This window comes from Limulus polyphemus, unplaced genomic scaffold, assembly GCF_000517525.1.
Source record: "Limulus polyphemus unplaced genomic scaffold, Limulus_polyphemus-2.1.2 Scaffold214, whole genome shotgun sequence".
Taxonomy (NCBI): domain Eukaryota; kingdom Metazoa; phylum Arthropoda; class Merostomata; order Xiphosura; family Limulidae; genus Limulus; species Limulus polyphemus.
In genome coordinates this window covers 279,099-291,516 of record NW_013665824.1, presented here as the reverse complement: position 1 = coordinate 291,516, position 12,418 = coordinate 279,099, and the positions used below count along the sequence as shown (strand labels likewise).

At 35.0% G+C, this 12,418-nt stretch overlaps 1 protein-coding gene across 3 annotated transcripts in view; it reads right to left on the bottom strand.

The window, feature by feature from the left end:
* Nucleotides 1-12,418, bottom strand: part of LOC111085045 (zinc finger protein aebp2-like) — a 116,734-nt gene that overhangs the window by 40,461 nt on the left and 63,855 nt on the right. For all 3 annotated transcript variants that reach the window (XM_022382067.1, XM_022382066.1, XM_022382068.1), the window contains exons 2-3: nucleotides 10,781-11,555; nucleotides 5,066-5,324 (exon numbers count right to left, since the gene is read on the bottom strand). In XM_022382067.1, the coding sequence (XP_022237775.1) occupies nucleotides 5,066-5,324; nucleotides 10,781-11,555 (1,034 nt within the window). The remainder of the gene's footprint in view (nucleotides 1-5,065; nucleotides 5,325-10,780; nucleotides 11,556-12,418) is intronic.

Below are 12,418 nucleotides of genomic sequence, written 5' to 3'. Positions count from 1 at the left end.
GGAACCGCCTGATCCAGGTTCTATAGAAAATATTGTTCTAACATTGCTCTTTCTTTGGCGGTTTCTTCTAAATTATCTCGTGAAAATAAATTCAACGTCCACTTCATGTAACAATAACAATTTAGTTTTATTTTCTCCTTAACGTTTTTTTTTAATTATTACAGGCTTGTACACTTTGTAACTTGTTGTAGGCCTACGTTTACAGCTACGCTATCTGCACTACACTAAGGTAAAAATCAACTTACTTGGACAAAGTAACTCAATTTGCACGATACATATCACAAATTCAAAGAAAACGTAAACACACTGACTGATTCACCCTACTGAGTAGAAAGCAACTCTTTATCTTCTTGATGTTCCACTGTTTCACTGCAAGCTTACTTAGCCAATTGATTGACTCGCCAGTATTTATAACCTAATCCTTGTTTGTCATGAGGGGATTTCTGCACTATTCTTGAGCCACTGAATAATTGAGTTTAAACTCGCACCTCTTGCCCGAGCATTTTTCACATGAGTGTTGGACAACATATTTTCCTGAAATCACTTGAGAATGCCACATCGTGGATAACACTTTGCTATACTTTAGATTGGTAGTCATTTTATCCTGTGTTTCACACAGTGTTTACACTCTTTATTAACACGTGGTCTCAGAGATAGTGTGTCAGTATTTCCTTGGTTTGGTTCTGTCTAGGGTGATAAAAAAATTAAAATTGTACTCCTAGGGTTCTTGAAGCCATCTTGCTAGTTGGCCTTCTGGGTTACGAAAATTTACCAGTCATTTCAATGCTGCATGACCTGTTTGGAGTGTAAACTATGTTCTATATAGATAATGATGGAAATGACTCAGGGAATGCAACAATACGTAGTAGATCTTCTTTTAAAGGTGTTGAATACCTCTTTTCTGTAGTAGTCATTGCCTTGCTATAGTAGAAAATACATTCTTTTTCGTGTTCTTCTGACAAAATTGTTCACGATGCAAAAATCACTAGCATCTATATCTAAAATGAGTGGGTCTTTCAGAGTTCAGCCTGCCGATATAGAAGTAGTGGTCAATTCCTTCTTCAGTTTGTTAAATGTTTATTCACAATCAGTAGTTCAATAGAAATTATTTGTCTTTTCAAATAAATTGTGCAAAGGACGGGCTGATACAAAACAACGATAGTAAGAGCACAGTCTAGAAAATTCTCTTATCTCATGCAAGTTGTTTGGTGTAGGCCAACTCTGGACAGTGTTAGTCTGCCAGCTATGTGTCTCAGAAAAATCACCTGCTGATGAAATAATTCTCACTTCTTGGGATTCAGCTTAAGATTATCTTTCCTTGACAATTCTATAACCTTCCTTAGCCATTCATAAGCATTACCAAAGGTCTTCCCATGTGAGATTATCTCATCAAGTGGATGACTACAATGTTCCAGCGTAGTTCAGACAAAGCAGTCAATTATTTGTTGGAATGTAGCAGGAGAATTACATAATCCAAATGGTAACACGACAAATTACCACAATCCCTCTTTTGTGCTAAAAGCAGTCTTCTCTCTTCTTGCTTTGTCAACTTTCACTTGCTAATATCCACTCTTAAGATCCAATGTTGAAAACTATTTTGATCCAAATAGACTACCAAAGGTAGAGTAAATTTGCGGCAGTTGGTAGGCATTCTTTGTAACTTCATTCATCTTGTGGTGGTCCATGCATAAACTTGTAGATCCATCCTTTTTTTTTCACGAGTACAATAGATGATTCCCATGGACTATAATTGTTCCTTCATGGCTTATATTCTCTTTGAAAGCCTCAGCTTATTTTGCAAGTGGAAGTAGTAACCTGGCTAAATGACATATTGGGGCTGTATATCCAGTATCAATATTTTACTTTTTTGGCCTAAATCATGAGATCCATTGGAGATGTTTTGCTATTCCATGAGCAAGTTATGTAACCACTAGAACTGATCAGTTGTAAGACCTTCATAGCTCTATTCATACGACTCTTGTAAGTGGTAGACTGTCCTTGTGTAAGGGTTTGTCAACGGACTTCCTACACTGTTCCTCAAAAGTGACTACTTCCAATGTTCTTTGATGTGAAAGTACTACCTGTACGGCCTCACATCATGCAAGATCCCATCCAAATTTGATTAACTGTATGGTTTGTTGTGTTCATAGACCTAATGATGACATCTTTATTCTTCAGGTCCACAATAGCTCTTCCAGCCCTTAAGCCATCAGGACATTGTGGAGTGTTTGATCCTATTACAGTGCAGTCACTAGATATAATTTTATTTTTAACAAGTCCTGGTACGAGTGCTGAACTTCTCAGTAGTATAATAACTGCTCTCCTTGTTGTCATGGTATGTCCAATCTCTAGTGTAGTAATTTCCATATAGTGCATAGGAATTTTCTGGCCACAGACTCTGAAGTTATTTTGAAGATAACCTAACCTCAGATCCATCTCTCTGCATAAAGTCAGTTCCCAGTGTGTACTCTTCTTTGATGCCAATTACTCATGCATCATGAGACATGCAGAAGTTTCTTATAGCATCACTCCCCCGTTTTCCTTTCATTACCAAATAGAGTCCAACTATTGTAGCTGTAGAATCATTGTCAATCAAAAGATAAAAAGGCTTCTTGTCAATAAATCTGTGAGCTGGTTTCTATAAAAGATTGAGTATTCTTTGCTGAACTTTTCCCCTTAAGTCTAGCTAATTTCTGTTTTCCAATGTCTGGTTAGCCCTTTGTTGTTGTTTTTATATGGTTGGACATGAAGACTCATCCTTGGGTATACTTGGTGTCTTAACAGTAGTTGATTCCTCACAATCTCAGTTGTAATGGCCACGTTTCACATATCTATAACAATTCCCTCTTTCTGGTATCCTTTGGGAGGAGTTTTTATTTCCTATAAGCTTTTGTCAGCAATTCTTGGCAATATGTTCTTTCAATTTACACTTGAAGCACATATTGCCTAGAGGTTTATTCCCTCCATTATGTTCTCTACCAATCCTTTTAGATCTTTTAAACCATCGTTAGTGTGAGTTGATGTTCTAATATTACTCGTTCTGACGATCCCATGGCTTTGAGATGGTGTCTTTAGTTGTTTATCTGTAACCTTAATAGATTCTAGTTCTATCGCCAACTGTAGAACTTCCTTTAAGGATGTACACCTACTTTGCTTCAGCATAATTCTTATATTCTCGTCTGTTATGGCGTTTATAAATTGGTCACGTGCCAATGAATCAATTTTTTCACGGGGATCGTTTAGGTAAGATAACTGGACATACCTTTACAAATCTTCCTTAAGATTGGCTAATGTATCTTCGTTCTTTGTACCCTATTCTAGAACTTTGCTTTGAATTATTCTTTCTAGTGTGACATTCCAAAGCTGTTAAATAAGGTAGGTATTAATGTTAATAGATGTTACTGCTCTCAGCTGGAAGGTTGTTATGAAAGTTGGTTCTCTTAAATAGGCAGCAAGATGGGTGACTTGTTCTTTACTATTCCACCAGTTTAGTCTGAAAATTATTTCAAACTGAGCCTGGTATGACTCCCACGGTACCTTCTCATCACAGGCCATTGGTATCTCTTATGTCCAATGTTGAACAGGCCAACAAAATTCTGGATTCATGGCTGGAGTAGTCCAGGAAGGTCCTTCAGTAACAGGTGGCACAGCAGCATTGGTAGTAGTAGTAGTAGTAGTAGTAAAGGTTTAAACCAAGTAATTCCTCGTATTTCATATTTTGTAGCAGATAATATCCCAGAGTAGTACTCCTCAGCTAATGCAGAAAGAGGTGTGGCTGGTTCAATCTTCACTTTTAATAATTCATTTTCAAGATGTTTTATTTTGTTACTGATATTTTTCCTACTTCAATAATGCTCTTTTCTACCTCGTTAATGTCTTTCTTTACTTCAATTTTGACATTTTCAATGTCCTTTCGTACTTCGTTTCTGACTTCATTGATGTCCTTTTGCACTTCTTCCATCTTGTCATTACAGCTTTTACACACTTCTTCAATCTTACTGTTGTACTCTCTCTTTTGTCCTCTATAGCTTAATCGATCATGTCTTCCATCAGATTTATTTTTGATTTTAATTATTTTTCAAATAATAAGTCTCTCTTTTTTTAACTCCTCCATTAAATTTATGTCATGTTCTACTATTCTGCTATCGTTTTATTCTTCTATCTTTTTTGTTCTTGGTCCTCTTTTCATTTTCTGTAAATTTCTTCCTGATCTTCTTTTAAATTCATCATCTTAAGTAATGCTTCACTCTGATTCTTTGACTTCGTGGCCTCATCTTAACCAGCTAAAGTTTTTGATCAGTTCTATTTTATTTTCACTAAAGTAATCCCACTTTTGCGCCATGGTTGTAACATTGTTTTTTCGTTTACGAATTTCTTTAAAGTATCTGGTGAAAATAAATTCAAAGTTCATGTAACAATAGATAATTAGTTTTATTTCATCCTTAACGTTTCTTTAAAAGCTTGTACACTTGGTAACTTGTTGTAAGCATACGTTCAGAGCCAAGCTACCTGCACTATAGTCTGGTAAAAATCAACTTATTTGTACAATGTAACTCAATATGCATGATAGCTAAACACAGACTCAAAGAAAACGTATACTCACTGACTAATTCACTCTAACAGCCAGAAAACGACTCTCTATCTTATTGATGTTTCACTGCAAGTTTACTTAGTCAATTGACTGGCTCATCCCTATTTATAATTTAATCCTTGTTATTTCGCAAAGCCTCTCGTTCATTACTATTTACGAGTATTTTAGGACTAGCTTGATAGTAAAGTAATGCGTCTTCTAGCGAACATCTAACTTACAACATAAAAAAATATATAGCTTATAACATTATGTACAGATACAATGCTACGTGTGAACTAGCACGTGATATTTTAAGTGATACTATTGTACACTTCATGCTAAAGGTATTTCTGGATCTCCCGGCAACTAATTTAACACTATTGTTATAGTGTGTGTAATATAGCGGTAATATTTCAGAGTCGATTAATTTTTGTGTTATGGTGCCAAGTGGATTTATGGGCAAACTGTAAAATATTATTAAGGATCATTCATTACCTGCCCAACATCTTTGACGATATCGAACCTTCCTCTTTCTGACCAACTTACTAGGGCTATCATCCTTGGCTCGGCTGTTTTTGCTTGCGCTAGATGGTGGTGCGCTGTTGAAGTGAGAGTTGACATGCCTTTCTAAGGCACTCTGAGAAGTAAACCTTTGTCCGCAGTCGTCAACGATACATTTGAAAGGCTTGTTTCCTCCATGAGTTAACATGTGTCTGTAGAGCCAGCTAAGAGAGCATGATGGCCGATTGTACACCTGAAATACATGATTGAAGTTACATGTATATAAATATAGATCCGGGAAACTCAATAGTTCATGGTATGATCATTACATCAATGCAAAAACAAACAAAAAACATGTACAGAATATGTTTATTTGTTGTTTTTTTGGGGGGGGGGATTAGCGAATTTTACAATACTTAAAGGTTACAGAATAATACAGGTTAAGTTTTCTGGATATTCTTGATAGAAGAGCTGGGGCCATGATCAAATATTGGCCAATATCACCATACAGAGTCTTTCTAGATATTTCCTTGATTAATAGCCCAAAAAGTAGAATATCAATTATTTAGTAAATCATACTTAGTAAAAAAAAAAGAGGATTTAACTTAATAATTACACTTTGAAGACTGTATAGGCTACTAACCATGAAAATAATTGATATCCGATAGCCACAATACTGTCAATATTACCGTAAGTATTCCATTTCATTTTATCATCATCACCGGTATATTGTCTCTTATTTAAGACTAATGTATATAAACATGTTGTATAAATTATAATAATACTGAGTGCAGTGAAACATGTGAACCTTTTTAGTTAAAAAGGAAAGATGCATTTTTACCATAATTTACGGATTTTTTCTTACCTAAAATCATACAACCAGTGTTTACTATGGTAGGGAAACCTTTTTCAGAACAAGTATAGCTAGGTAAACTCACAAATAACAGCAGGTTCGATCAGAAAGTAAGGGGGAAATTCTATACTAGAAAACTTGACTGAGTTCCTTTAACCCTTAGAAGCACGAGGTGGGTTATAAATGACCACGAACCCACATTATTGGTTTAAAATTTATTATTGGATTTTTTTGGCTAAACTTAATTCTTAATTGAATATTCTTGGTGAATACACTACATTAACTTTACCTAACGATAAAAGAAAAAAAACATTTATTGTACAGTAAATTTGAATAAAATGTCATAGTTCACTAGCGACCCAGGTCATGCATATGGTAAAATTAGTGTTAATTTCATCTGAAAAGATGTGGCAAAGAAAAGTATTCTGAAAAACACACTAAGAACACATCACAGAACAATGCTACTACTTCCAAACGCAAAAGACGTTTGATGAGTCCTACCTCTAAAGACATGAGAACTAGCATATCATGTGCAAGTTGCAACAGACCTATTTGATCTGCACACACACACACAAACACACAAAATGAAAACAAGTGCTTTTGATAACTGCAATTTATAGCTATCATGCACAAGGAACTGCAATGCATGTTCGCTAATGGTAGTATTTCTGGATATTTTTGTTGTTGATCTGTTCTGTTAGATTTAATAAAAACATGGTCTGAATCTTTTTTCACTTATGCATTAACACAATTAAATTACTTCGTGCATTTAGAGGTTGATAAAACGAAAAAAAAAAAAAACAAGCGTGTGTGCCTAAGCAGACGAAATGACAGTTCTTTCCATTAAGCTATGTTTAGCTCCACAGCTTCCTATCCCTCACTATTAATCTCCATAGAACTAAAACACATTATTCCTGAATGAAGTTGCGCTTAACGATCTTCTATTAGAAACTGGGTAAAGAAAGCAGGCCTGAATTCAATAAGTAACCTCGTTCTCTTTTTGACAGCATCACCTCAATACCTTTGTTCCCTCACAGCATTGGTCCGCTGTTACATTCAATCAACATCATAATTGGTCAGCAAAGGATATTACGGTGCCAATTCTTTTAAACTAGATATTATATATTACTGAAATATCCTCTGAGGCAGAAGAGACATCATATACACTATTCTACTAAAAGTCATGGGACATACCTCTGATTGCAGGACAATGGATGTGATGACTAAATATGCAAATAGTTAGGCCAATGAGGGTGATCAGCGGTTCGCTCGGAAGTCATTTCAAACTTGTACGCTGAACGATAAGTATTCGAAAAGAGCTAACAGAGTGGAAGGATAGTTGGATGTCATTTGGGGAAAATGTCTCTACTTGTTATTGCACAACAATTAAATATACTCAAGTCGACAGTTGGCAACGTGCTGAAGAAATGAAAGTCCACAGGTGCCAATGAGTACAAGAAATGACCAGGTAGGCATAAAATAGTGACTGACAGGAGCCTACGCACACTGAGAAGGCTGGTTACCTCATCTCGCCATCAGACTCTAGAGAATCTGTGTTTGGAGATATAGGACAGCCACAGGCAATCCTATAAGTGTTTCCACCAGACGTCGAGAGTTGCATGTCATGAATTTACATGGAAGAGCTGCAGTCCACAAGCCCTTGATAACAAAAACAAATGCACACCATCGATTGGCATGGGGCAAGACACATCGAACTTGGACCGTGGATCAATGGAAATTGGTCCTGTGGAGCAACGAGTGACCATACACACTCTTCCAGTCTGATGAACATGTTTGGGTATGGAGGATGCCTGGAGAACTCTTATTACCTGAGTGTGTTGTCCCAACAGTGAAGTTTAGAGGTGGTGGTATCATGGTCTGGGGGTGCTTCTCCTGTATGGACTAGGTCCACTGGTCGCAGTGCATGGATCCATGAATGCTGAGTTCTACACTGTGGAAATGTTTTGGTACAACCCTTACACCTTCCAACATGATAATGCTCCATGTCACAAAGCAATGATTGCAAATGCATGGTTTGGAGAGAATAACATCGGGACATTGCAGTGGCCAGCACAGAACCCTGACCTCAACCTGATAGAACATCTTTGGGATGAACAGGAATGCAGAATTAGGGTAAGGCCAAAATGGCCCTCTTCAGTAATGGAGCTTACTAATGCTTTAAAGGAGGAGTGGAGCACAATACCACCAGCTTTATACGAAAACTTAGTAAACAGTCTTCCACAATGCATTGAAACTGTATTAAGGCCAAATTAATAATTTCTTGGAATAAAGACATGTTTTATTCATAACTACACATGTCCCATGACTTTTGATAGGATAGTGTACTATAGAGAACAATGAAACAAAGCAGTTAGAACAAGGTAATCTTAATGACTCTCTGGACCACTTGTTCCCACCATTACAGCATGGAAACTAAACAAATGGAACACTCTAAATATTTCTATATCATTAAGCAGACAAAAAACATATGATATATGCCCACATATTGCTACCTTATCTTATACAAACCTACATAATCTGTTATACTATGACATGCAAATCTTATCTTAACCAAACCCAGAGATGTCACTAGATGCTTATAAGATTCGGGGCTTGGGTCATTAGGTGCAGAAATTTTTTACCATTTCAGTATGACATCAATCATGGTTTTCTATCCTGATTTGTCAAGATACTAACTGGATATTCGAGGCACTGTCAAATACAATCAGGGCAAGGAATCCATGTGCCAGTGTTTCTGACCAAACCTACATAACCAGTGTTATACTATAACATGAAAACATTATCTTACCCAAACCTACATAACCAGTGTTATACTGTAACATGAAAATCTTATCTTACCCAGACCTACATAACCAGTGTTATACTATGACATGAAAACCAACATAATCAATGTTTATTATGACCTAAAAAACTTTTATCTTACCCTGGTGAACATAACCAATAATCAGTGAACACCATAGTTTTACTTAGACATCTTTTTGAAAATAAGAAAAAGTTTTGATCAATAAAAACAATAGTGCAAGATAAATTTTTATGTGATACTTGAAAACCCTTAGGCAAACAGGAAAAAGTATCTTATGAGGTACAACTAATTCAATTCATATACAAGAAAATGTGAAATGTGGTTAACTCATTTACTGTAATTTAATTATTACCCTACAAAAAATTACTGAGACACTTTCTTCAACTTTCACCATACAATGAAATTTTGTATCTTGTACACTACTACAAATAAATGTTATTATTGGTATGTACAAATACTCAGAAATAAAAGCAAGGTCAGACATGGATCCTTTTCTGTTGACAGCAAACAACCAATGCAGTAGCCAATCTGGTGAAAAATGTGGAAGTTCTCTAGTTATATATTTTCAAATATGAAATATTCAATGAAAGAAAGCAACTGAACAAGGCATACATCTTTTAAAATATAAATCCTTACCAAACAGAAATAGAAAATCTGATTACAAAGTATTCAAAATTTTAGATAAGAAAAACATAGTAGTTTAGTAGCCAATACGACAGACATGTTTAAGATTTTGCTTAAGTGTAGCTGAATTACAAATGAAATATGAATAAAAGGAAAACACTTGAAGGATTCCTAAACGACATGAAAAATATCTCATCTTTCACCTCTTCATAGTGAAATAATGTTACATAAAATGTATTAATACACTGTACAAAACAATTAAAAAAAAAGGAACTTGTAATGTTACAGCTATGAGAAAGAAAACCATTCCCATAAAATAATGTCAATCATTCATTCACGGTTCACTGTTATGCAAATCAGACATTTCATGGTAAGTCCTGTGGAAGAAGTATTTTGTGATCAGAAATAAGCAATGGTGGAAAAACCATTTACATCAGCCACACGTTATGGGGATCACATCCAATGACCCTGTGTACTGTCTATTGTTGATTGAATTCACCCTGACTTTATATTAATAGATAATAATGCCAACCTACACCATGCTAAATTGGTCAAATATTGCTTGAGAAGATTGAAATGACTGAATGGTGTGAACTGCATGTTCATCAGATTTCAATTCAATCAAGCATGTATGGACTGCTATTGGAAGATGCACCACATCAAGTCAAGTGATTCCAGATGCTCTGAGAACAGCTTTTCAGAAAAATGATTAAAAACAATACCTCAAAACCTTATCAACACTCTGACTTTGAGCATGTAACATTGTTGTCAGGCTACTCTTTATTTTTCATGGCTGCAGTTATGCATACTGAAGTAAAATGTCATAAACCATACATATGTAAAGTGACCTCTAACAGCTGTTCATTTACCAATGGAAGTTGATTAACTGATGATTTCAGGTAACCATATGCCTAATTTACATAACAATGAACTGACAATATGAGTCACATTATTTTTAACATATATTTATGTGTAAGAATTATATCATTCAATTTTAATAGCAAATGTTAGATGGAAGTTAATATAGTATTGATGTTTTAAATTATAAAATGACTGAACATGAGCACAGATTGGAAAGGCTGAAAAAAAAATTAAATACCTTAACAGTTTTAAAGAATGATTATCTTTACTAAAGTTCATTTTATCAAATAAAATTTACAATGAGCTCATACTTAACAATACTTAATTTACTTCTGTTGTGTTTAACATGAATTTTACGTGAAATCAAGCCCAAAATATTTAAACATTTATTGTAGTAAACAATCTTTAAACTCAAAGTCAATAATGTTTAGTAGCAATATTTACATGACAAAGAAGCAAGCACTGATGCAACCTAGAAAATCATGGAAAAATAATGAAAAAATACTCTATGATTTTTATATCATTTTATTCAAGTTATTATACTTACTTTACACCCTTTCCACAAACATGTAAAATTTTCTCCATCTTTCTGAGTTTCAACATGGATGATACGGATGTGCTCCACAAGCTCACTTGGACAGTTTACTTCAGTAACACAATTTAACCATTTACATACTAATGATGATTGGGCTTTAGAACTGGCAGTTGATTGGCTAGAAATTGATGAAGAGGCAGTAGGGGATTGGCTACAGTGTAATGAGGCATTAATTGGTGATTGGCTAGAGAGTGATGAGGTACTGAGACCTTGAGTAGAAGATGAAGTGTGTGAATATACAGTATGATTATTTCTGACATCAGGTTCTTCCCATTCTTTAACAGATAATGTCTTGTAAGCAATGATGGCATTATTCGTAGTCTCACTACAAATTTTTGTCATAAAATGTCCCTTTGATGATACTTTGGAGGAATTAATTTTATCATTAGAATCTTTTTTTTCAACAGGACATTCAGTGAAATCAGACACCTTCTTAGGCTGTGGTTGATCACCTTGGAGGAGACTGTCCTTTTGATTAGTACTCAAGTATTCAGATGCATCCTCCTGAGAACAATTTGTGACTGATAAAACACCATAGTCAATACTGTCAAACTCCTCACTGCTATGCAGACAGTTGTCATTGGTTTCTTCTGACAGAGAAGCTGGCAGAGGAGGCATAGGCTGAGGTGTTCCTGGAGAAGCTGGACATTCTGGTGAGCATGGTTCTGAAACACTAGTTGTGTCACTGGATTGGCAGGAATCACTTCCACCACTACTTACTGCCACACTGACAGAAAAAAACAGATTTTTCAGTGAGAAAGATATTAGTATCAATAATTAGTAAAAATTATCCTTGTAAATTTCCTTTTTTTACTTAAATATCTTTCCTTTTAATACCGCATATAATTTTAATCAACACTACGTAAGAAAATAATAAAAAATAAAGCCACTAGAACTTATTTCTTATTAATGCATTCATAAGGTGTTATTTAATTACCATAGTTTTTTGTGTAAAAAGTAAATTAACTCAACAGTTTTCATAAACATATCAGTTCCTCTAAATTTAACTTAGTAAAAATACCATTAGGAGTAAGATTACAGTTGTGATTATGTCCTTTATTAGAAATTACATTTTACCATTACTCTTCTGTAATAGAAAATATTTATTCAAGATCAATTCATTTTTAATAATAAACTTAACACATATATATGCAAGAACACAAAAAAGTACCCACTCTGATTGTTAACATCATGCACTACAGCCTCACAGTGAAATTTACAATGTAATAAGCTTGTGCAAAAGACAATATACTGAATCATATGACACACATGTTCAAAAACTTTCCAAAGGTCCTCTACTGATTATGATTACTGGTTTCAAGGATCAGCATTTAAGTTCAAAGGCACAAAATCCATTGAAGCTGCATTAGGGAACTTGATAAATATGTGGTCAAATGGAATTGCTGTGATTCCAGTTTATTTTGATATTTTTTTCATTAAAACATGTGTGTGTGTGTGGATATTTTAGGTGTGAATGGAAGTTTGTAATCCCTCCTCAATTTCAAATCCTTGTGTAGTATCTTGTTAATGGTATCAGGAGATATTACTATCCCAGTGGTGGGATTCAGCCGGTTCGCACCGGTTCTTGCG